This window comes from Pogonomyrmex barbatus, unplaced genomic scaffold (assembly GCF_055798465.1).
Source record: "Pogonomyrmex barbatus isolate J1 unplaced genomic scaffold, ASM5579846v1 scaffold6, whole genome shotgun sequence".
Lineage (NCBI taxonomy): Eukaryota > Metazoa > Arthropoda > Insecta > Hymenoptera > Formicidae > Pogonomyrmex > Pogonomyrmex barbatus.
In genome coordinates, this window is record NW_028297160.1 from 6,744,397 (window position 1) to 6,771,782 (window position 27,386).

The following is a 27,386-nucleotide window of genomic DNA, read 5'->3' on the forward strand; positions in this document are numbered from 1 at the left end:
TTATTCAATTCATATTCTAATTTATATATGTATGTATAATTACTGCTATGTATTATATATTGTTACTAATGGTATGGCTCTAATATATAAGGACGTATAATATAAGGACGTTACCTTATGATGCAGCTGAGTCACCTGCCAGTCGCATTGTAAGAGAATGTCATGCTCCGTCAAGAATATGTCAACGAACGTCGAGACGAAATCTGCTTCGACATAAACAAAGGAACATTTTCTCAAGACTGGAATATCCCGTCGACTATTCTGACTATTCTTAACATAATTACTGAACCAAACGAATCAGATGGTGCTAGAGAAGAATGAGATAAACTCGATTATTTACTTTGAAAATACGGTTAAAACATAAACTAGAATTTAATTGATTGAACATTTAATCAAATTTAACTTTAAACTGTAATTTTTTTATTTCCAACGATTTCAAACGTACAGTTTTTTTTTTTAAATAATTGTTACTTAGCACAATTAGAAATCAATATTAATAGAATTTGTAATTTCGGGTATGCGAAAATTGATAAAAGATTCGGGAGTATTACAGATTGCAGATTGTCTGAGTAATTGATCAACTGGAAATGCTCCGAATAAATACAAGCAGTTCGTGCAAACCGAGCTGCAGGGAATAGTTTTTAATTAATAATCCGCCGGCGGAGGGTCTAAAGATCACAAGCTCGATCAAACGAATTTACATGGAATATTAACGAATCATTAAAGCGTTTCCGAGTGCTTTCGTGTGATCGAGCACTCGTTAATTTTACGTATTTGACGGTTCATCAAAATTACATCGCAATTTCGTTATTTTTAAAATGTACGCGATTCGCAATATATTTTGTTCAAGATGCTTTTTTTCTCCACTCAACAGTTGCTTGTAATTTTCTCGCTTCATAATTATTTTTATGTAAAAATATAAATATATAATTATTATCAAATAATATAAATATAGAAATATAGAAATATATTGTTCGGCGATTACAATTCTTCTCCGTCTTGGAGCTTTCATATTGCCCGAGAAGAATTTATCGTTTTCTGTAAACAATTGCGTAAATTGACGTGCATCACGGATGTCTTACGGACGATTTTGCCGTAACAGAAACTCGGTCTTTCCGCGTGATGACGGATCCCGAACGATCCAAAAGATAAAAAAAAGGGGGATAAAAAGAATAATCTACGCTTTATTTCACTATTCAGAAAAAGAGGAAAGAGGAAGACGCGACAAAGTAAAAAAGGGCGCGAGGAATTTAATTTGGTCGAATTCTTCTACATTTATTACGAGACTCGCAGAAGGACGCCAAAGATCGCTCGTCGACATGAACGTCGATCGGCGTCACAAGAGCGGGCTGCGACTAGCGGCACAATCCTTGGACGTCGCGACGCCAGTCCAGGGCGCTATCGAGTTCGAGCAGCAATGCAACGCGGCACCCGGCGCAACCGGGGCTTATTTGAATTCCAGATTGGATTATTCATCGGATTTGGATAATTGAGGGGATTCTATCAGTTACTGGTTCGCGTCGGGGTGGGATTAGACGCGCAGATGAGAATCCGCGTGCCTAGCGCAACGCTGAGAAATTCCGAGGTTCCGGCCGAACGCGGATCGCGCGAGCGAATCAGTTTCGTTGCTCAAGGAGTAAGCTTGAGAGACTTGAAAAGGCCGATTGTACGAAGAGAAAAATATAATTATAAAACTCTTAGAAATTTTCTAAAAATTCTTACTTTAATTTTACAGATTGTGTGTCAAGTAGACGTTTTCATCAAATATGGCGAACATTTATTTTTGTAAAATACTATGTCTTATGTCGCGATTTTTATGGAAGCAGAAGCTTCTCTAAATAAATTTTTATGTCACCTGTTTGCTACATCTATATTTTGCTAACTGTGGAATATTTATTTATGGAAGGCAATTTTCTCTTAATAAATAAAAGTAAAAAATATTACATTGAAAAATATTTTTATTTTCGACATTCTAAATTATGTAATTTTTTATTGAAAGGATTATAATAATAATATATAATTGACGCGACCTAATAAAATGTAATCATTCTGTTACAGCTTCCGGCACTCAACAGAGTGCGAGTGATGTCACCGATATGGAACACGACATAAATGATCGCGGGAGCGCGTTGGTACAATATCCTGACAATTTAAATGTTGCCGATCTTTATTACTATATATTGGCGCCTACTTTATGCTACGAATTGAATTTTCCTCGAACGCAACGGATTCGAAAGAGGTGAGTGAATGAGAGACGCGATTTTTATATTTTAATTTACGGAAACATTTGCAATTCTTATTGGAAACTGGCATGCTTTTCGCGACAAGATTGTCAATAATGAATGTATTTTGGAATTGGTACTGGTATCATGAACCAGAAACGGAAATATCTTCTTTAATCATTACTTCATTCTGGTTGACCGCAATATCGAAATTGACTGCGATATGTCGAAAACTTATCAATTTCGATTGAAAATTGATATCCATTTTGAACGGACGTTGTTTGTAGTAATTATGCAAAAATCTTTTTCGGTATTCTTAAATTTAAAATTTATTACATATGATACTTCTTCGAAGCGTAATATAGCTTTGTTTCGGTTTACACATGTCAAGACTACCACCAAGTTTACTTCGATCGGAAAACGAGTCAAGTGGAAACTTGATATTGTCTGAGTTTGATCGCGCGAGCGCATACATTGCGTGAGATGTATAAATCCGTGTTTGCTCTTAGATTTCTCGTATAGATTTCGCCATGGCATATCCCCGCAATTCCCTCTCACGACTTATTTTCTTTTTGTAAAGAATGTCAACAAATGTCGAAGTCGCCGGTTTACGAAACTCGGATCCGAGCGAATGAATTCTGTTCTAAGAAGAAAAATTTTGAGGAGGAAGCGAACTCTTGCTCTGTGTCCGATTTTATCGACAACGTGAATTATTCGTGCGAGTTGAAATTAGACAAAGCTTTCTTGGAATTCTATTTCAGAACTACTCGTTTGACAAGTCTGAATTCGAATTTATTTATTGACGTGACACATTCATGAATAATTATAATTTTATTACAGAAATGCAGATAATAAATTTTCTTAGAAGGACGCTTTGCTAACATCTAGTCTTAATGCATAAATTGAACAATAATGTACATTATTACAAGTAATATAGATGGAAATTAACAAAAAGAATTATTATAGTATATTTTAAGAAATTTAACATTAAATTATTATTTATAAATATTTTTACAAATAACGGTTTAATGCATATTAAATTTAATATTGATTACTCATTCTAAATATTCTAAAAGACTATATGTGATATGTAATTGAATCAAACTTAACAAACTGAGTCATTACACTTGATGTATCTTTCTCCAAGTTCGTTTCTTTAGTTATATCGCCGCATTTTTATCGTCTTCATCGCACGCTTTCTCCTTTTCTGCATCGTCTTTCGTGCGGCTTCTACTTTCGTCGAAAAGACTTTACTTGTCGCCGGCAGTTTGCCGAAAACGAAACTCGCGCGGACGACGTACCGTCGAATAGGAACGTCGTTTCACGCGATAGCACTCAAAAGTCGTATTTCCGATTTTTCGAGAAGCGGTTTATGGTCGGAGAGAGCGGCTGTGGGAGGATAACGAGAACGGGGATGGAAATTCATGGGGCTAGTCGGAAATCGGTTTGCGCCATCGATAAAATCTCTGAGAGCAAATAGATGTGTACCAATGTAATGATCAATGTAATAGAATCACGTGGAAGTGAATTAGGTTGGACGGCCGATAAATCCGATAAAAGATAAATCTATGCGTCCGTAATATACATGGCAGGAATATACATTTAGATGTCAAGGGACAAAAATGTTACTCCGTTTTTTAATTAAAGCCATATATATATATCATTGTTAAAATACAGTTTAGAATTTTATATATGATTTTTGCTTGAATTTTAAACGACACTAAAATTAAATGACATTATTCACGATTTAAAAAATTTTTTTTAATATTACAATAGGATTTACATTATATATCTATTCGCTTGTTTAATTTATTTAATATATAATTTACAGGTTCCTAATAAAACGAATATTGGAAGTCGTCGTAGGATGCCAAGTTGTGATGTCACTTTTCCAACAATGGATGATACCTTCCGTGAAAAATTCATTAATCCCTTTTAGCGTGAGTATTGTACCATCGCGATATTTTAAAGGAATATTTCAATTCCTAAATTTCAAAGATAACCGCTTAGAGCTGCAAAATGAACATAACATAACATATTTAGAAAATTTTTGCGATAAATCAATTTTGCCCCAAGCTTTCCAACGCTTGCCTTATTCCCAATCTTCTTTATTCTTGAACAATATGAATAATATGATCTATTGATGTCTCAGACGATACTCCTTGCTTTATTATGAAAGCTAATTATTTATCATGCCGATCATAAATAAGTCGGGCTAACCACGAGAGCGGAACAGCTGGTAAGATAGGAGCCGGGAGACGAGCAGAAGTGTAATTTGGTTTCGCCAAATAGGTACAATCAATCTTTCGAGTAATGCTCCCGCCTGGAAATTCGATACACACAAATATATGGCAAATTCTGCACTATCCCGAACAAACCGGTATTCCCCGCGCTACCGAATTCTCTCACTAAAATACTGTATAACTATAAAATACAGTAGGAAAAAGGAAGCTGCTGCATGCGCCGCAGTTGCAGTAATATTGTTGCAAGTTACACCTGTAGGCGATATATCCGTCTGTGACATAACGTTGCATAATATCACGAGTACGATGTAAATTGTATTTCTTAAAATGCTAAACAGATGCGAAAAGAGGGAAACTAAGGGTTTCAGCGACACGTACAAAGTGTATTTTTTTATCGCTTATATTCGCTCGAAAGGTGTCGCGCAGGTTATATATTTCACGATGCTAATAACTTCGTCGCGAGAACTCGCGGTGCCTCCATTCGTCGTGGCAACGAAACATTTACAGCGGAAACAGTATATAGCCAATTTATTTTCGCGACGATACGATGGTAGTCTCGATAAAAATAAGCAAAAGTGAGAAGAAACGAAGAACGCGTCAGCAGCATGTCGTTTTACCCGTTTGCGTCGCAATAATGCTCGAGGCATGCCATCAGTTTTTATCTCACATGGAGTTAAAACCCGCCGCCTTGATTTGGCAGTTATATTTAATGCCCCGAGAGGATGACGTGGAAGCGATATTTTCGCTGCAAATATCCTGCGCATTCTCCTACAGCCATGTCCCGTCGGTGTGATAAAGGTTAAATACGTTCACTGAATCTACAATTATCACCGGTTTATTTATTGCGATTTTCGTCACTTTTCAACGACGTCCTAATTTTCCTCAAATATCTGAGATTATTCCTCAAATATCTTTAACTCTCCAATATTTGTGCGTGAAATTGACTACATCCGCGAGCTTAGTAATTATTTTCATCTCAATACAGATCGAAGAAGAAATCACGGGTAAATGTGTACCCTATTTCTTTTTCTATATATTTTATAATACGTTACAGTGAATGCTTTAATATATGTCACATCACATTGAAAGGAAATCTCTTTCGTTCTCTCTCTCTTTTTTCTTCTTTTTGATATGATTTTTATTATATTTTTCTATAAAATCACGTAATGAGAGAGACAGAAGAAACATGTGACCATGTATCAAATTAATTTTAAAAAAATTCACGCGCATGAAATGCAGTTAATTAGCCAATTATCAATCGTTGCCAATGAGGTGTAATAAACGAACCGCTTAATTAAATAAGCTGCACTGTTGGTAGAATGAGAATTACAGGAAAGAGGCAAATTAAAGCGCTTAATTAGTGGAGTACGAAGAGCTCGTGATTTGATATTTGTTATATGGTACTTTTTAATCTCGTTTATTTCGTTTGATCGCACGCTAACGAGAGGTGGCGCCAATACTTATCGAATGACGGGAAATTTGTATTGTGTGAAAGTTTCATGGATTTAAATGGGATCTTTTGCGCGGCTGATGCAGACTTAACCGCAACTGATCCGCGGTTCACCAGCTACGCCTATATTTCGTACATAATGCTATCGGCAATCCAGATCTTGCCATTGATCCGCTAGAGCTGCTAATAATTCAGCCACTTGTGCTAATGCCAACTGCAGTAGATTTTGGTAAAAATTCTTCCCTACGCGTGCAAACACGGCCTGTTCAATGAAATGAGATGTTTGCTGTATATTCACTACATTTCTTTTATCGGGAGTTGATTCATTTGATATGTAGAAATTGAAAGCACAAATGAAAAGACAATTAATTTTTGATTAAATTTAATCAATCCAGGGCTCTTTCTGATTTGCAATCATTTGTGCAAATACAACAAAACAAATTAACAAAGTACGCATCGCAAATATAATGTTTAAAGCGTATTCCGATCAAAAATTTCAATTTCAGCTTTCAGCGTGATTAAAAATTAATTAAGATGTTTTACGTACATTTCGTATAATTAAAATAATTATAATAAAATAAACATACGCCAGTAATGCATCAATAATGTTTCCGTTTGTTAAGTTCGTACATGTGTAATTAATAATTAAACATTATTATATATTTTTTTTTTTAAGTAACACGTTCGTGTGATTACCGAATATTCGGGATATTCTCTTTGAAGGGTTTACTATCGGTTGACATATTCACGTATATTGTTCACAATCGAATACATTGCGAAATTTTGCAAGAATGATAGCTGCACCTTTCTTTCACAACGATGCTAGTCGGTATCTCCGTATTCACGATTAGGCAGTCCGACGTACGTTTCCTCCTTGACGTCCCTTCATCGTGTTCGGGGGCTATCTTGCGCAGGATTATTAAGCGTTTCCATCGCCTCGAGAATCGGGATCGACGCGAACTACTCGGCAGGGAACCTGAGCCTGGGAACCCGGCCGCATGATTTCGCGCTGCGGACAAATTGCGTCTGCAAATCGTTCGGCACCCCCTCTGCCATTCCCGTTCACCCTCATCCTCCTTCCATTTCCCAAAGAGACTCGAAGGAAACGTTTCGCCCGGACGCATGCTGGAAATACCGCGTGGAAATACCGAGGCGACGGCCGCGTTTCTCCATCTCCTCGTCCCCCTACCCTCTCCCCCGCGAAATGGTGGCATTCGAGATCGCGGTATCGACCGAACGCAAAGTAATTGCCACTGCTAGTTGCAGAGAAGTTAATACTCGGAATGGGGGTTGGACGGCAAACTATTTCTTCGACCGTTTCGATCCTCTTTCACTTCGATCGCCTTCGGCGCGCTATTCTTTCTCCGTTCGACGACAAATTGGATCTGATAATTGCGAGTCGCGATTACGACAGTCACGTCGATCGAGCGTCCAGCTGGCGCTGAGAGACGACTTTCGCCTTCCTCGATTTAACTCGACGTGGTCTATCACTGTCGCCCGACGCCCGGATGTTGGCAGAGGCGAAGAACGAGACGGGAGAGAGGTCGTGAGATTAAGAAATCTACGAGGATATTGCTTCCGTCGGATCGCGAGTCGCGAGGGGAAAGAAAATTGATAACTGCGGATGATGCTTGCTCGGAGGGTAATCACTTTTTACTGGCGTGCTCCAGGCCTCGTTATTCTTACAGGGCGGAATGAATGGATAAAAAGGTCGGCACAGACCGACCGCGCGCGACCGGAAATCCTCGCGATTTCCTCTGGCAAGTGAGCGATTAACTCCTCCAGCGTTGAGAAATCCATCGTGCCGCGCTTGCCTAGTGACAGTTCGTGCTTCTACACGGAACAATTTTTCACGCGCGAATAATATCGTTCGTTTCAATCGTGCTAGATGTAACTGTCTGCCTCTTTTATTTAGTTTTACTTAACTCCGTTTCCCTAAGTTTCTTTATTCTCTTATTTTGTCTTGTAAATTTTTTTTAGTACTGTAAATGCAATCTGTCGTGTAATTCAACGACGGTGCTAAACGTCATGAATGATTTTCATGTCACGAAAGTACAAATAAAGTGGTTTCTTTGTGAATTTCGTCTCACAGAATTATGCGGCTTGCAGATCAATCGAGCAATAGAGGAGTCGTAGAGAAGGTGCATCGTGCTTTAGCTTATCGGCTCACAGCATACTGCAGCTTAAAGGGATGAACGTTTAAAGGATTTTCGGGAGTGCGTCGCAAGTGGTTACTGCCTCGAGAAGCATGCGGCTTTATAATGGTTACAGCGGAACATATGGAACGTACGAAATGTCGTATCGATTTTCCAGCACGCAACATGTTCTTTTATATACGCGTATAATCATATGATAATTATTTTTTAAAATTATTATTATTTTCATTTATTATTTTTGTAACATATATATATATATATATATATATAATTTTTTTTTATAAATTACGTTCCTTGAGAAATCTTTCTTCTTTATATATATATATATATATATATATATATATAAAAAGAAGAAAGATTCCTCAAGGAATTTAATTTATAAAAAAAAATTTTTTATCAAAAATATTTTTAAAGACAATGTTTAATAGACCGTTAATTTAAAAAAAATAATATTTATGCCGATTTAATGTTTTTTTATCTTTCTATTTTCTTCGCGTACCTCTCAAAGATGCGAAAGTTAAGGAACGACGATTCGGAAAAAGTTGCATAGTACGCATGATATTCATCTATTGCTCGTTTTTCCTCCCGTCGGCAAAATTCCAGATACTTGACCAACGTTGTCGAGATAGAATTCGAGGAATATCAGAAGCCGGTCGCACTTTCTTGTATCGAAGTCGTCGATATGCTGTCGGCCGGACGGAAGTTCCGTCCTGAGTTATGACGCTGCAAAAATTCTTCCGACACGCCACGATAGGCGGAGTAAAAGGAAAAAGCTACAGCTAACAGGTAAAATTGAGGATAAAACTATACGTGACTCAAGAAATCATTTTTTTGAGAACACGTATATTTTTCCAATCTTCTTTCAATTAAGATTCGAAGAGATAAATTTGTGCGAGCGCGTTTTGTTTTTGATCTTTTTTGTCTTATAATATTTTGCTATATCAAATTCTATATGAATTTTATATCTCTTCGACTAATATTTTTCTTGCATCTCCCTTAAAATTTATATCTACATAGAAACTTCTGAATTTTGATGCTGTAAAATCCATTTTCGACTAACTACAATGTTAGAGACTTCAATGTTGTTCCAAAGTAGTTTGGAAATCCGCTCGCTGGACGTTATTACAATCGGCCGCTTAATGTATAACGACGAGCGGCAGAACGTGCTCGCTAAAGAACCGAAAGGCGAGGTGAAGTTTTATTGGCAGCGTATCTTTGTCGAGACGAAGAATTTCGAGCGGTATTTCTTCGACTTTTAACCGACGGCGGAAAGCGGACTGCGAATATCTTGCAGAAACATTTCAATCTTGCAGCATTCGTGATATCAAAAAGAGTACGGAAGAACTGAGATAAAATCTTTGTAAGGAAGAGACTCAATCGTCTTGGACTTTTGCGAGAATCATTCGCGGCCCCATGAGCGAGTTATTGTTCCATTTTTTCTCGGTCTGTTTGTCGCGTCAGAGAAAGAGAGAAAGAGAGAGAGAGAGAGAGAGAGAGAGAGAGAGGGAGAGAGAAGAAGAAAAAGAGGACACAGAGAAGAGAGGCAGTATTTATTCGATTGCTAACTGGTACTAGAAGACGTTGGTGAGTAGAGAACAGCGAGGGTAGTTGTCCGCGCGCGGAACCCCCTTTTTGCTGGCGCTCCGGCACGAAACACTTAAGACCACGTCGAGTGCCTTTTAATCCTATTTGTCTTCCGCTGCGCTCCAGTAGCGTAGTCTGAAAGTGCGATTCTGGAAGTTGTCAGATCGAAGTAAATATTTTGGTTGCCTCGGGAAAGGAGTTGAGTTGAATTCTGGGCATAACGTTAATTCGCCGAAAAACAGGCTTCTCGCGTAATGGGCGCAGGAACTTGGCGAAAATTTGTTTAACAGTACTAAAAGGATCATTTAAACTATTCTTTATGTCTTTAGTAGACACTCTGGATGTGTATTTGATGTTAAATATAATCATGGCAAACATAGAAAATTTTATTTCTTGAAGAGAAAAAATATTAATGTCTCTACAAATAAGCGCTTTACTTTAATCATACCTGATTTAATTATTATTTTTATAATTATCATATTTTATTTTTACGATCGCGAAATGTAGCTCATGTAATAATTGGATCATCCCTTACGTCATTTTGATCGTCACGATTTTTACCAAGCTTCTATAAAAGCTTCACTCGGAGAACTCGTTGGTTTAGAAAAACTTCCACGAATCCTCCTATCGACAGATAGGATCGCATCTGCTTCGCTCGTAAAATCTCCCTTAAGCATCTACCGACGTGCATGCGCGATGAAAGATCGGTCCTTCGGTCGAAGGACGAAAGGGTTGGTGCGATGTCTACATAAGTACCTCTCGTTCGCCGCGCCATTGTCGGCCGGCCGAGATTCAATCCGACTGGAGCGAATTCCTGGTATCTCGAGGACTCTTCCTGGCGGCAGGACAAGATGTTCGCGGATGCAAAGCCGTAAATCTCTCGGCGCTAATTGAAACGACGGCGCGCGAAGGAAACGACCGGCGGCGACGAGGGGATCAGATAGGGTCGCTGCGTTTCCTCAACGGTACGATGGCAAGGAAATTTTTTTCTTACTTCTCCCTTCTATTCCCACATTTATTTCTCCTTTTTCTCATCTTCTCTCGCATTCGGAGTTTTGCAACGTATATATTCGTTCAAGTGCCACGAACAGCATTCGCGCTTTTATACCGCCGCGAAAAGGATGACAACGCTCGACTGTATCACCGTCGAATAAAGATGACGGAAGGGAGAGGTTGCGAAAGAAGAAATTTTTAAACTGCATTAAACCGCACTGTAGCTGTTCAATTTCGCATGCAATTCTGTACAAATATATCAGCAGACATCTCCTCATAGCGATATTTAACCGTGTATTTTATTAATTTTAATTTATTTTTGTAATTATTATATATTCAACTATATTATATATTTACACGAATATCTTGACAAAGGTATTTTTCTTATTTCTTACGACAGTTAAGAAATATTTTGCTCTCTTTTCATATATTTTACTCTTCATTCAAAAATCAATGCGTGATTCAATCATTCGCGTTCCACAAACGCAACGGAAATAGGACAGATAGAGCGGGCGGAGTAGAAATAAGAGAAAGAAAAGAGAGAAATGGCCCGAGGCTATCTACGAGAGACGTTTCGGACGTGATCGTCCGGAGGGAAATCCATTCTGCTTTTATTTTCGATCCTTTGGATACCCTTCACTTTCCCCTTCTTTCGTCTGCATCTCGAGTGCTGCTATTCATTCGTGAAGGCTCTCACGAACCACCAAGCATCCTCGCAACTTCGGTCGGAATGCAATCATTCAGGATGTCGTGATTTCATGAGTATACAAATTCAACTAGTTTGCTCCTCTTGTCAAAGTGCGCTTACGTAAGCGATTAATATGACGAATAACACGGTGTCCTTAGATTTTTTTTTTGAACGATTGCTTTTTTTATTTTTACGTCCACTAGAACTTTTTCGCTATTTTTATAAAGAGCTACTTTTAATCGTTCAATTACACGTAGGAAGGTAGCGTTTTACAGCAGATGCACAAGGCAAGCCGAGCTCGCCACTTGCCCCAGGTCGTAATTATCAGGCCGCGTAACGTATCGTGCCTCATTAAACCGAGCTGTAAAGTTGGCGCTAAGGAAACATGAAATCCTCGTTGGGACAACTTGTTGCCGTCGTAAAAAAATCATTTTCTTTGAGACTTAAGCGTTTGTTTACGATATAGTCTTTAAAAACTTTAATACCTCTCGCTGGAACTTCGTCTTTTTAAGTCGGTAATTCGCCATAATTAATTTGTAGTTATGACAATAAAACCATCACACGACACTGTTGAACGTATCTCATCAACGTGTAGTGTACAAGCAGATAGAATGTGCGAATATGTTCATCGTTTGATATGGTACATATTAACTTGCGTGGATTACTAGATAATAGTAATCATTCTCTATTTTGCTTTTGTCATTTTTCTATTAAACAATTCTTCGCAACAGCGATAAACGCGAGTAATTTAATTAACATCGTGATATTGTCACGGGACGTGTGCTGCAGAATATTAACTGTAATAACGGCAATACGTCACGATAATTGCAATTAGTGTGATCCAGTTGCGTATATTCCATTGTCGTATTAAATGTGTTATTTGCTGCTAAATTAGGAAATGAAATACATTTGTCTCGACTTTTAATTTATTAAATATTTAATTAACTTTCAAATAATTACTTTTGCATATTATATTATATTAATTTGAAAAGTTGAAACGAAATTCTATTTAGAAAAGTAAATAAAAAAACATTAATTAGTCAAAAAAGTGAAAAAAGAACTGTTCGTGCCAAAGCTAGATGACAATGCTAAATATATTTATTTTAACAAATATTAATTAGCGTTATTCTTTAAAAAATCCTATTGGGAAATAATTTTATTTAAATTTAGATGTATCAAAAGGAATTTTCATTAAACGTTAAGATATACAGTTTGTTTAAACAAGTGTTTGAAGACTCACGACTTTCCGTTACTTTCTGTTATAAAAAGATATTGCTATTTAAAGAGGAATTTGGCACGCGCGTACACACATAGTAATGACGTGTTGAAGTTGCAGGGAAGCTCTAAAGGTATTTATTTGCAAACCTGGTATATAAGCGCGAGTGGCTGGCTGTTGTAGCATTCGGAGGGACCTCTCAACAACCGCCACTTAAGCGAAACGCCGGAGGGACGGCTTCCTTCCCCCGTGTTCAATTAGCGCTGTGCACGAAATATCAATTCCATCGGCGGAAAGCTCCTCATTCGACATAGACCGAGTGTAAATCTATATTAAGGAAAGGATGCTTCTTGGTATCCTCGCCTAATGGAGAAGCTATTGTTAAATTGAGTTAAAAGTTCGTTATTTAATCTAATAATGTGCCATAAGTATGATGTGTGGTGGGTGTTGAATTTTACTGATTAATTCTATTATTCAATTGAATCCGCATATTAAATTTAATTATGTCCGATATATGAAATTCTGTTTCCGGTAAATGTATGTCATCCCAATTGGGATACCAATGCTTAAATAGAATAGGTAGATATTATTATTCATCATTTATATATTACGACGTAAATGAATTCGAAGAATTTTTCGTTAATAATTCTCTTTAAAGTATTATAATTCCAGAATTTAATATAATACAAATAGTGGGGGGGGGGGGAGGCACAAATAATTAATGACATTATGTGCAATTTTCTATGTTACAGATGACAAATGTATAAAAAGATAAATGATATATTTTAAGTGATATATCACTTTAAATCTTTATATGTATACATATAAAGATATATTTTAATTCAATTGCATTGACTTTTTAAATGTACAGAAATATGTTTCTGTACATTTAAAAAGTCAATGCAATTGAATTAAAATGATTTAAAATGATAATGTATGATATTTCAAAGAGTAAGGATTAATTTTTGAGATATAATCAAATATTACATTAATTAGATCTAGCATTTAGAATATTGTAATAAAATTATCCAATTATCTTTGTAAAGTTTTATATAATTTTTATACATTTTATCTATATTAGTGTAACATCCGCTGTTAATATGCATCACGTCCTAGGTCATGATTGATGCAATTCTTGGAGATATCAATCCGCTTTATAAAACGATATTTCTCAAATAATAACAATGCAAACGATATCATATAACCGCATTTCGACACGCGGATTAAATTTTGCGGTTTGCTTCCTCGATAGTGACGTTAATCTAATTTCGCGTGGGCGTTCATCCGTAAGTAAACCTTTAATTGTGTTGCAGCAGAGCATAGCACGTTTTGTATAGAGATGCGTATAAATGCTGCAGCCTTTCAATTTAGAAGAATTGACGATTTATTGATTCGATTTAACCGTAACGCATAGCTCAAAATTTCTATCGTGACGCAATGTTTGATCGCAATGTTTTTTTGCAAATTTTGAGTTGTACAAGCCGAGTGCGACGCGCGAACTAATTCAGCTCCCTACGATCTTATGGTTTATTATATTTACGATCTTAAATCCAATTAGAAAGTTACATTTTATAGTTGGTAACATGTTTCGCCCTCTCACACCTGCCGTCCTAACTTACATTTGTTTTGCGTTCAGCTTTGCTTTAGGGCATATCTGCTTCATTCCTGTCCCTCTTTCTCTTAACGCACTCCTTCCCCGTACACGTTCCCCACGTATTTACCTTCTACATTAATAATCTCGTACCTCTCTCGTTTGCGTTGCAGAATATGGACGTAGCCAAGGCCTCCGAGCGTCTTCTTAAGCTGGCGGTGAGTATGCACATGTATCTATGTATTCGCGTGTAAATTTAGCGTGTACCGAGTGTGTCCGAAATACGCTGTCAATATTTTTCAAAGCTTTATCGCGAGATGAGCTTATAAAAGTATCCTCACAAGTATTAAATATTTCTTTAATAATATAAATATCATTGAGAATTATTGTCCATCAATATATATAATACATCACGTAAAATTATTTATATTATTTTAATACGTATTTTCTTAAATGAGATATGTATATAAGTGATGTGAGATGTATAAAAGTTTTTCTAATTTTCGTAACTGAAATCTTAGCTAATAATTTAGATTTATCGCGTTATATTGATTGCGTTTATATCTTTTATTCGTGAAGAAAACAAGAAAAACAACATACGTAGACACCTCCAACTTTTCCGTGTTAGATTTTCTCCCTTTTTCCCGGGCACACCTCTTACGAGGAAAGTCTCGAGGCAATATTTGCGAATTCAATCTCTCCCCTCCCGCAATAAAACGCAATTTCCGTCTGAGTTTTGCCACGAGTACGAGCTCGTTCGACAGAACGCGGGACAGAGAAAACTCAGTATCGAACTACGTGTCGTCGATAAATGCTGGGCTTAATTCAATGCGTTGTAAATCCATTCCGCGCATAAGTCCGCAAGCTGGCGCCAACTTTCTTGTGCGAACGTTCAGGAACATAATCCGGGATATCTGAGATAGAATTTTCACGACAGTAATGTATAATCTTTAGAATCCTTAATCAAGACTATTTAGCACAATCTTAAGCTATTCGTATCGCGCTGATTCCGCTTTATTCCGCTTAACTTATTCACTTACTTTTCGTGCCATTTTCTTTTCATCTGAAAGAATAGAATGCACGAGAGACGGTTAACTTCAATGTTCCCAGTTAGAGATCTTTACTTTACGATAAGTTGGATCTGTTGCACGTCGGAAAATAAAATAAGCTATCCGCGGGAACGTGAAATAGAAATGTTGTGTTTCTTCAAGGAAGAACGACTCTTGGAAGGGGTACAGAGAGGATTCTGTAAGAGCTTCGGGGCTCTCGCAGAAAGTACGCCGGAATCTATGAATTCCTGATTTAAGTTTCGTCGTGCGTCGGCCGTATTCCCGTGACGCTTCCGAGTGAAATATGCACGCTCGACGATGGAAAAAGGTCGTTTGTTGCCAAGTCCGCAGGGAGATCGATGCACAGCGATATGCCGAAGATGTTGTTTTGATTTCCGATTCGTCTGTTTTTTCTTCCGCTATAAAAGCGCTCGGAAAAGTGAATATCGAAGCAGTAAATTTATTTAAAAGAACATAATCTTTTTGGAGTAACCAATCATGCGCAAAATCAATAAGGAAGCTTTTTTTGAAAAATTTAAAAAAAAATTTTTTTGTTGGATTTTGACAGGTCACTATTTTGACAGCAGCTTTAATCTTTAAAATACTGAAAATCTTGAAAAGAAATTTTTCAGTAATGAGTTTTTACGAATGTCTCAGAAATAAATCTTATCCGAAATTAACTCGACATCACGAAAGATTAATTTCTTCAGATATTTAAGTTACGTAGTTATTCTTACTATTTTAATATCTAGTATCTTATATCGGCGATCGAAGAAATATATGATTGCTTCCTGTGTCTCTGAATATCGGCGAAGTAAGCAAAAAAGAGAAAGGGGGAAAAAAGAAAAGAAGGAAAAACTCTGAACCGATATGTGCGATGCGATAGTTTGTTCATGCGAGCGTCATAGGCGCTCATCGTGTCCTTTTATTTTTAATTTTTGTTCTTCTTGCATTGCTGGCCGCCAACACGCTCCGCTACTCTTCGACATTCAGGCCGATTCGGGCGATTCCGCGTCCGTTCGCTCGCCGTTGCTTGTTATTCTCTCGTTAGCCCATTCGGCTGCTCCGGATCAGAACTAGCCGGCCGTAGTGTTTCGAGTGCTGGGCGGAGTCTAGTGAACCGAATTCAATTATATAAATTCGTCCCAAAGCGACTGTCCTCGGGAGCGTGTATAACGGCGCGCGGTGAACTAACCCGTCCGGCCGTTCGGCAGACGTCGATTATTCGCGATTAAAATAGCAGACCAACGGTCGTGCATGACCGAGTTTTGTTATGGAACTTTCGTTTACTCCGCGTTAATTGACATGACTGTGCTCTACTATTAATTATCGGTCCGCTCGTCGACTCGCGCCACCGACATTTTTCGCGGAGGTGTCTCGACGCGCGTCACGGATTATCGCGATGCGAAATAAACGCGTTGTACCTATAAAAGTTTTAAATTTGAACATATATATATATATATATATTTTTTATATTTTTTTACATACACATCCAATATAGAAAAAAAATACAATATATAAACAACATTATTTTAACATGTAGTAAAAGTCTGATTCTGTTTGTTGATTCATCCATTTTATCCAGTGTGATCTGTGATATTTCAACGAATCAGAAGCGAATCAATAAAATACGACGAATTTAGATACTAGGTCAGATACGACACCAAAATAAATTTAAGCGTAAGGGAAAAAAAGTTGTGTCTAAAAGAAGATTACGCTTCAATTCCAGAATTCTTTTTGGCTCAGACCAAAGACAAGGCAATAAAGGGCTATTGAAACGGAAAAAAGAGTCCCACGGCGCTTTCTTTAATAACGTACGTTGGGGAGAGGGGAAACACCAACCTGGGGGCAAAATAAATTTGGTCGTGTCGAAGAAAGATTTCTTTCCGTCGGGGCTGGGCAAAGGGTTGCTCATTTACGCCAGCCGCGACATTTTGTTTGTCCTTGCGTGCGCGGAGGAAAAATAATTGTTTGCCGATCGTCGGACCGACTCCATCCCTCGATCTTTCGTGCACCCTTATTTTTCGTTTACACCGCAAATAGCCGCGGGGAACCGTGGACCCTGGGATCAGTGTGACCGTCGTGGGTTAATTGCGGTTCTTATGTACGAGGATGGCACCGGAAGAAACAGGGCGGAACTGCAATCCGGGACGGGACTTTAATCTCGTCGTAATGGGGAAACGCAATTTTCCCACAGTCCGCTTCGCCAATGAGGCCCTTCTTTCTCTCTTTCGCCCTCTCTCGGCTCGAACTCGCCTTTTGCACACCCCCGCGCGTGTCGGTGCCTCATTCCGAAATCCCTTTGACTTTGAAAATCATCCAAAGTGTAAAACGGCGATTATAATGGCGCCGTCGTCGCCGCTTTTATCTATCGATCATCAGGATTGCAACGCGGTGATGGACGGAGAATCTAATTTTTGACGTGTAAAATCCCGACGATATAAAATATGTTCACGTCTCGGTAAATATAGTATGTGCTGATTTCTGTCGATCGCTAGACAGCGGCACAAATTTATCGAATTATTAATACTGTTATTCCTAAAATATTTTTAGGCGATAGAATAGGAGTAATCAAATATTTACAGATAATCAGTATCTATCTTCGATAGACGATTCTTTCCGAACAGTCTTGAACGATAACTCCGGATTATGAGCAACATTTGCATACTTTGTAGAATATAGCCCCACTCTTCTCCTAGCAAGCCAATAGCTGACTCTCGATAAAGTTAAAAAATTCAATCCGCCCTTATTTGCATTCCCTATCCCGACCGTTATTACTGGCCTATACCTTTCACATGTTAATGTCCTTCTAGACCTAGTAAGCGTAAACGTCTCCGATAGACAGGTACACGTGGTGCACCCTCGGGACACAGAGAGAGAGAGAGAGAATGGCAGTCGAGAGGAAGGGTACCGTCAGCGATCGGGAAGAAAATGGAAAATATCGATTGCTAACGGTAATGCGATGCACGCGCTTAGGCAGATCGACTTATTTTTTTTTCCACAACGATTACTAATGACGCGGATACGTCGATCTGTACTACGCGCATGTAGAAAATCTCGCGGATCATCCGCTGCGCCGTGCCGCGCCTCGTAATCCGATATTCCTGCATTATCGATGAAAATCGACTGCCGGATGGTGCACGTAAGCCAAGCACGCATTAATGTTATGCGGCCGCCGATGGGATCAAGCACGAATCGAACAGTATTAGTGCTTTCTTGCACGGGAATCGATGTTTGAGCTACGCATCAATATGAATGAACGCTCTCCTGTTCGACTGTTGCGACTCGTAAATGATGTTTTATAGGACTCTGCTAGATCCAGTATTATATTTCTTCTTTGCATATGTAACCAATAATCTGTATACAGTTAACTCAAGAGAAATGAAATGATCCTTTGGGATTCTTCAAAATAATGGGAAATATTTTAAACGAAAAAGAGATTGATTACAGCAATTACGTACATTTGCATTTATGATAATATAACATTTCAAGATTCCACGTGAATATATGTCCAAATATTTATCAAGATATATAAATATTTACAAATTATCAAAAGATAAAATTCGTATAATTTAAAGATATACAGATAATGTGTACAAACGCGATTTTAAAGAACATCTTCGTCTGAAAAATCAATATTTTTCCGTCTTTAAAAATTCTCACCATTGGCAAAACGCCATATGTACATATGTATCCTTTGAGCGAACTTGATCGACAAGATTTTACATTTCTCATATAACTACTTGGAGAGAAAGCGGTTTCTTTCGAGATAGCCTCTGGTCAAAAAAGCTTAAAGTTTACCGCTTTTCCCTTTGTGGTATCGTCGAAGTGTCTCAAACGATTCACTGGCTTCTGCTCCAGCACAGGACCCCATCCCATCATCTACTCTCCCCTCATCGTAGATCTCAATTCTCTGTCTTTTTCTTCCTCCCTCGGTAGTATCCCCGAGTAAACGAAATTAAAACGCCGAGGTAAGTTTTCCCGGACTATGTGGATGCCGGAAGAGGCTGCTCGGAACCGAGAGGAAGTGCTGAAGGGCTCTCTGTCCTTTTTTCGCGAAAGTGCTACGAATGCCTGGCGGCAAGAGACTTGACCTTTGTGCCTGGCAACATTATTAAGTCCTTTGCCTCGCGTGAGAGAGCTCGGTGGAAGCACGCGGATGATACCGCGACTCGACGGTCCCGAAATGGCATCCGAAACGAAATAACTTCGAAATTCTTCGCCATAAAAGCGAGCGGTTCGTCGAGAAATTTTCGCGAAAGTATTTGTCTGAAGCTAGGGACGAGCCCATACCCGGTTTTTCCCTTTCCTTTTTCCTTTCGGCGTTACTCCTTTGATGCGGAAACATTTATTTTGGTTGTCATTGCGCCACGAGGGACATGAACCTTGCAACATAGAAGAAAAACAATCGGTCTTAAAGTTGAGATAAAAAAATAGAAAAATGTAAAGAATGAATTGATAATAATATATGAGAATATAATGATAAAAATCATAATATGATCACGACATATCATTTTTCCTCTAATTTTTTGACAGTGTTAAAAAAGGAAATATAGTTGCAGTAAATAAGAAAGTAAATAAGAACTTTTAGCGTGGCATCGTGTTATGTACGCGATAAATGATCAAAGGCTCTGTCTAAGTTACTTCCATTAAAGCATAATTAAAGGAACAGACGGGATAATTTATAAGTTCGTTATAAAGTCGCTTCACTTTCATCTGCAGGTGCGTAAATAATACTGTAATATGCCCGTCTCTACGCCCTGATTATCCTCATTTTCGTTAACTTTTTCTGGCATCATTATGAAGCGTTGTATTTTATTTAGTCCATTAAAAACATGATATATCACATGTGTGCGTGAGCTTTGATGAGTTTTTTTATGTTTTTATAATTGTGACTCTTTTCCTTGCTGTTTGCTTTTTCTTGTTGTTTCGGACGTACTTTACCACTTTTACACGTGTTTTTCATTCATGAATTTTATGAAAAATAACGCACAAATTTCTCACAACAGTAATATACATATAAAGAAATCTTTTGTACCTTTTTTTCTCAACTAATATATCATCTATTTTTGAGTAATTCTCAAGATTTAAATATTTCTTAAAAAAAAAAATTTTATTTTACAATGTCTAATTAGATGGAGTAATTTTTGTTTAATTAATAGTCTTATTCTTGACACGTGGATTGACTTTGCAGCGAACTCTTTCTTTTTATATATTACAAATAATATTATTATTATTATGCGACACTTTGACGATTCTTGTAACCGCTTACACTAACATCTTGAATTTTTGTTTCAGATACCAAATCATCTGATATGGCTTTGCTTCTTCTATTTGATATTTCACTCTTTCCTCAATCTGTTAGGCGAGTTGCTACACTTTGCAGACCGGAATTTTTATTGCGACTGGTGGAACGCCAACAACATTGATACGTTCTGGAGAACTTGGAACATGCTGGTGCATCGCTGGGCTGTGCGGTGAGTAAATCGATTTCCATTCATAGCAATATTTGATCTCAAGAACTTCTCCACACACTTTTATAAGAGCAGTTTAAAATAATTCTCCGATTACGCTAAAATTGTCACATATTTAAATAATCGAGAATGTCGAGTGACAAATATAAAATTTTTAAGTTTTGATTATATTTTAATAGCTGATATATATTTTATAATATTTTATAATATTTTATAAGTTGATAATAATGATTATCTTTAAAATATTTATGATTAAATGACAAATAATTTATGTTTCTTATTCGAATTATTTATTATCATTAGTTATCTGGGAAGCATTCATTAGCATCCTGTTTTTTGGCACGATAACATAATTATACTTTTATGATATTACATATGATACATATGATACATTAAGCAAATTGTTGTTAGCAATTTGTAATAAAGTAATTTGATATAAATCATTAAAAAGCTCATTAAAAAGGGATATTATGAAATAATAACTATTATGAGCAATACATAGATCATGATTTATTATGTTTATTATCAAATTAAGTTTTAGTCGCAAAGTAATCAGATGCGCAGAAAATAAAAGAAAACTAGATATTTTTTATGCAAGAAAATTCTCCTTTCTTTCTGGATTAAACGTTAGATGACATTATCGTTATTTGCGAAAAATGTAATTGAATCTTCTTAAAGAGGCGCATACTTGTTAACGAAGTTTAACCTTGGTTAGATTGAACAGAGAAAGTCGATCGAAGGTCCAGCTTGTAGTGATAGCCTCGTTTCTTCCACTTTTCTGTCTCTTCCACGTTTTTGTCTCTTTCTCTCTTTTCCTCTCACACACCGTTCTCTTATGCTATTTACCCCCGTCATCTCTTTCTTCCGTAATACTCGGTGTACCTTCCGCGCTATAGAAGGAAAAACTCTTCCGGTGCTTTACTTTGCACCTTTGACTCGGCTATATGGATAACACGATTAATATAATAATGCAATATGCGTCTCGCTGAGATTATTTCGCAACTATGACCGCCATTTCGACGTGGAACGCTCATATATCACCTCAGTAACGCTGACACGCCTTGCCAATTACGTACAAACAGACAACGAAAATGATATCACAATGCTAGTTGTCTCTAACATTTTAGCGTACGATCAACTTTATACAATTAAAACAACTCTTTTAACCTAGTAAGCTTAATTAAATTATATTAAATGAAAATGTTTCATGTTAATTAATGTATATGTTATTGTATTTATTTTTTATTATATTTATTCGAATTATAATATGCTAAAAGAGACCAGTCGAACTTTTATGTGTATATAAAATTTTGAAAAATTATATGTACATGTATAGAGAGGCGGATCATTATGTAAGACGTTACAAGAGACAACATTCCGTCTTATAAAAATGAGTTTTCTTGTAAAAACCTTTTATTCCGCCTAAAATGTCTCCTTCAACTCATACATCTCGGCTGTCGCCGCCACATTAGATTATACATCCTCCGCTCAATACAATCAGCGAACTTCCGAAAGACTTTTCCGGCGGGCCTTCCATCTTCCACGGTTACCCATCGCACGTGCACCTAACAATTCGAGCCCATAGTGACGACCTCCTTTTCAAGAGCCCGCGCCGGTTCTTTGTACTTCGAAAGTAGCCCAAAAGAAAGTTTAAATCCCTGTAAAAGTGGCCGTAGGAAGTTCTTATTATGTGACCGAGAAAAAAAGAGAACCGGAATTGCCACGTACAAACTGCGCGAGGTTTACCATGAATATCGTATAAAGAGTTCAGTTTACCGCTTTCCGTGTCGAATTTTAGATACTTCGCGACATGGACCATTTTGAGATGTCTATCAGAGTCCTTTACATTTTTCTTTTCGATATCTCGTTATCTTTATCGTTATTAAATACGAGTAATATTACTTGTGTAATAAGAGATGTGAAGAAATTTAATTTTATCGCGCTAAAAAAAAACCGCGTTACTCGAATTAATTCCAACAGACGTGACGTAATATAGAACAGTAGTCACAGTTGCATAACCGGTGCGGGATTGTCTTATAACGTACCCTTATAAAACGCGACACGTACCGTGAGAATGACTGGCCATGTCCTCTTTTTAAATGACACAAAAATGGAGGAAAATAAGAGGTTCGCTAAAGAGATGTCGCGCGAGTTTTCACGACGCGAATTTCAAAGTCTCACCCTGGCGCTCGCGCTTCTTTTTACCTCGGCGACGCACCTGCCCGCTTACGGTCGCCGGTTCCTTTTTTTTCTCGCCACGACCGAGATACGCAGCTGCATTTGCAAGCTGCGACTGGCATGCGGCCATAGTACGCGCGGGGATACGTGGGGCGCGGTCGAGGTGAAAATGGAAATGCTCCCCAGACTACGCGAAGGTACGACATAGGCGCATAGAGTTGTGTCGTTGTTGACGAGAACGTTCGAGGCCACCATCGACGGCTTTTCAGGTTTGTAATGGGAAAAGCCGATACGCATCGCGATGACGCACTTAAGGCTGTTTATTCCCCGCGGCACTTATAATATCCTTATAACTGGAGATATTCCTCCGAGCGCCTTCCTCGCTTCGGTCGAGGGAAAAGAAACACACGGTGGGATGCGGAGGAAGGATCTGGCAAGAGCAGGAGTCCCGAGGACGCGGCGAAACGTGCACGGCCCGAAATCCTTAGAAACTGTCGTCGTTCTACCTTTGAATTTTCTCTTCTTCCACAACCGCTTTCTTCTCTCGCATTCCTTTTTCCGTTCGCTCTCTCGGTGGAACGTTCTTCCACATCTTTCTCTCTTTCCGATGCATCTCCTCCGATAGCCAAGCGACTAACGATTCTTTCCCGAGTTGCCCGGCTCTGCTTGTTCAGCCATACAAACAAAAACAGTAATGGCGAAGTGTTGCCAAACCGGAATGTTGCGAAACTTTCCTGAATATTGCTTTAATTTTTTGGAGCGACTTCGTGCCATCGTAGTTTTTACGTTTTATCGGCCTAACAGCTTTGGCGTGTATTCCTCGGGATAACCACCGTGTAAGAACACGGAGTACTACAGAAACGCCTGTTCCTTTGTGTTGTCCGATAATGACATTGTCGGCATAATAGGCGAATGTGATCTAAATATACTCCTTTCAGACTCGTCATGTTTAAAATCAGATTGAGCCGTTTTACAGCGTTTTCTATTAGATTAAATATGCAATTTTATCAGAATACTACGTGACCGATTTTTTTGTATAAAAATATTATAAAATAGAGGGAAACCAAATATTGTTTTAATATGAACAAATACTCAATAAACTAACTAAACTAATTAATAAAATTCTGCATACATATATAATTCAATTTTAATTTCTGGATTTTATTTAAAAAATAAAAAGAAAAAATATTTTTTTTCCTGAAATTAAAGTTTAATTATATGTGTACACAGAATTTTATTATTATAACGATACGATATGTTTATGTTGCAGACATCTCTATATTCCGATAGTAGAGATGGGTTATAGTAAAAACACAGCGTCCGTGACCGTCTTCTTTATTAGCGCTTTCTTCCATGAATATCTCGTCAGTGTACCTTTGAAGACATTCAAGATATGGGCGTTTATGGGTATGATGGGACAGGTAAGAGTTTCTCGCGTTTGCTTCGTATATAATGTTGACTGTACAAATATTGATTCTAGTATCAGGAAATTCCTGTTGATCTCTCAAAGACTATACGGCTTTAGACAGTCCAATAATATTCTAGATTGCTCAAGATTGCAGTGAATCCCGTGAAATAAAACAAAGGATTTAATCCAGATTTACAAATCTAAATAATCGAAGAAAGAATAAAGCGCGATGTTTAACTATTTTTAATAGATATCAATTAATGTATTCGGTAAAGAAATTATTATATTCTGGAATTTCAGATGTTGCATTATTTGCTATGCTTTACATGAAATTATGTGGTGCACTACATCTTATACGCGCATACAAGATATGCCCTATCCCCTGTTTCTAAGTACAGAAATTCCGGTCGTGAAACGCTAATTGTTCATTCTAGATACCACTGTCGGTGCTGAGCAAGATGGTGGAACGATACGCTGGCGCCAGATGGGGCAACATCGTTGTATGGGCGAGTCTCATCATCGGGCAACCACTTTGTATAATGATGTATTATCACGATTACGTTGTAACTCATTTTGGCGAGACTCTGATCGAGGACTATTCCGTAGTCTAAAAAAGCTAAAAAGAATGAAAATGCAAAAGTGGAGGAATTTCCTCGAGGAGAAACTCGCGATCGGTTTATCGGTTTTTCCGCGAAATCGTTGTTTTTATCGATCGCGAATTCACGTAACTTCCGGCTTATATTTGCGAGCGTGAAGAAATTTTTCGAGTTATCGTCTTGTCGTTCAACTGTGTGACGTCCACCTACAAATTCAATAATATAAATGTGCCTTAAATGCTAAACTTTGCGTTGTATAAATATCGCGCTTCGACTGATTATAGAATCATTCTATGGTTATTCGCGGATTGTTTAAATTTACTGATGTTTTATAAGAATTCTAATATATATTCGAGAAAGCTGTAAATAGTTACCAATGTTGTGTCACGTGTATAACAAAACTTAATAATTTTTGTACAATAACTTCCACGCCGGAGAAGGCGAAACTGTTGGCGAATAAACAAGATATTTCGTATTAGTGTTGTTGAATTTCGCTCCACATCCTTAGAAATGGTCACAGGCTCGGATATTATCCTTTCAGCTGGAAACTGAAGGGCTGTCTCATGGATCGTCGAAAAGACAGCTTTTTAAGGGTTCAACCTTGCACGATCTTTTTCCTCACCAATGAGGCGGAAACATATGTTGGGGTTTATTTTTCCTTGGTATACATATCACCTCGTATACGTTCCATCCAAAAATAAGATCCTCGCTAAATCCTTGGAAACAGGATTGGACAAAGTATTAGGCGAGTCATCTCCACTAAGTGGAGCTTTCGGCAAATATTGTTTTATGATATTACAAGTTAGAACGCATTAAAGAATTATTAAAGAGAATTCTTTGTGTGAACATTTTATATTTTGTAAGTCTTCTTTTTACACATTTTTTCCGAAATTACGAGTTTAACGTTCTAATTATTATGTCATTAAAATGTAATCTTAATATAACATCTCTCTTCTTTGCTCAAAGCTTTTGCATTAAATTAATTCGTCACATTTCATTAGAAGAAAGCGTGACGAAGATGTCTAGGCTGAAGCGTAACTGGATAACCAATTGGTCGCTTGACAGACATAGTTAGGGTCATGTCACAAACGAAAAAGCCTAACCCTCGAAAGAAATACTTCTTTGAGCTCTGACCCTTAGTTTTTTCTCCCTAATGAGCTTGGATATACCGCATGTCCCTACGATGGATAAATTAATGATGCCGACGGTCGAAAATACGTTCGTGTCAGAATGATAGATACAGGTAGTATCCATAAAAAATGTAGATTAACAATAGAATTCTATTTTTAAGGTAAATAGTAATCAATTTATTTTCAACGAATACATCAATTCAAAATATTTGTCTACGGCTAAGTAATATAATACATTATCTAAATGAATGTATGTTGCAAAGAACACTTTGTGTTACTTTTAACATAGTATAACACTTATCTTCATCTTCTACGTATTAAGTAGATAAGGGTTTTATGGGTATTCTACTGCGATGCGTGTCGACTTTACTCAGGATCGCAATCTTCCAGAGCGACAACACGTGTCGTACAAGTATATGTCTCGTCGTAAAAGACAGTGTAATGTAACATCAGTTATCATATATTGTTGTTCATTCGTCACATTGAAACGTTAAAATTTAAAGAAATTCAACAATTATAACATTTTGATAAAGAAAATTCAACTTTATTCTTCTTAAAAAAATATGTATTTAAATTAATTTACATGATATTTCAATTCTTCTTCTGTATTTGTATTAAACATTATTGATACTTTTTATGAAAAATAGAAAAATTTTATTAAATAAATAACAATAGAGAAAGTTTGAAATATAGATATAATAATAAAAGCTTAATGATCGCATAATAATGCTATTTTCATTCGTTTGTGCATTTGAATTATTTAAATCTTTATTATCGCATACTATTACAATCATCAATATGTTGTATATTTAATTGCAAACCAGAAAACTATTTAAAGAATTAACAATTCTTAACTGGAACGTTATGATATTGAATTCAAGTAGTTTAATTTTCATTACTTTGCAATTTTTTTTTAATCTACGAGATTAAAATTTATATCGTGCAAAAAGATGTATTTTTATTATTAAATTTGTCATTGTCAGAAAATGGTCATTTCTCTCACCGATTGAAAATAGCGTAAATATAAATGTCGGAATTAACGTCTCTCGCTGACATCTAGAAATGCTTTGAATCGTTTCCAGAGTTAAAGTTTCTTGTTGCGCGGAGATGTATTTTCTCGCTAGCAAGGTATGCCCAATGTCTGTCGCCGAGCTCAACAAGTTAAATCTTATCAGCTCACCGGTTTGACTTTAGCATCATTATAGCGGTTACGTCTTAAATTGGCATTTGCGCCTGACACGATAAATAACTTTGTTAATGCCGAAATTTCAAAGTAGAGGGTACTTTTATCCCTTCCGCGACTGCATTGTTCCGTAAACTGATACGCGGGTCCGCCTGAATGTGTCGTAAAAGCAGAAATTACTTCTCTTGATACGTTGGACTTTTAATTTAATTGCCTTCACGGCGG

The 27,386-nt window shown here is 37.3% G+C and overlaps 1 protein-coding gene across 1 annotated transcript in view; it reads left to right on the top strand.

Annotated features, from left to right (window-relative positions):
* mdy (diacylglycerol O-acyltransferase) overlaps positions 1-25,323 on the top strand; it is a 95,439-nt gene extending 70,116 nt beyond the window's left edge. The window contains exons 7-12 of the mRNA XM_011632441.3: positions 2,059-2,239; positions 4,054-4,162; positions 14,317-14,361; positions 20,491-20,669; positions 24,115-24,265; positions 24,687-25,323. Of these exons, the coding sequence (XP_011630743.1) occupies positions 2,059-2,239; positions 4,054-4,162; positions 14,317-14,361; positions 20,491-20,669; positions 24,115-24,265; positions 24,687-24,863 (842 nt within the window). The 3' untranslated portion in view covers positions 24,864-25,323. The remainder of the gene's footprint in view (positions 1-2,058; positions 2,240-4,053; positions 4,163-14,316; positions 14,362-20,490; positions 20,670-24,114; positions 24,266-24,686) is intronic.
* The last annotated feature ends 2,063 nt before the right edge of the window (positions 25,324-27,386 follow it).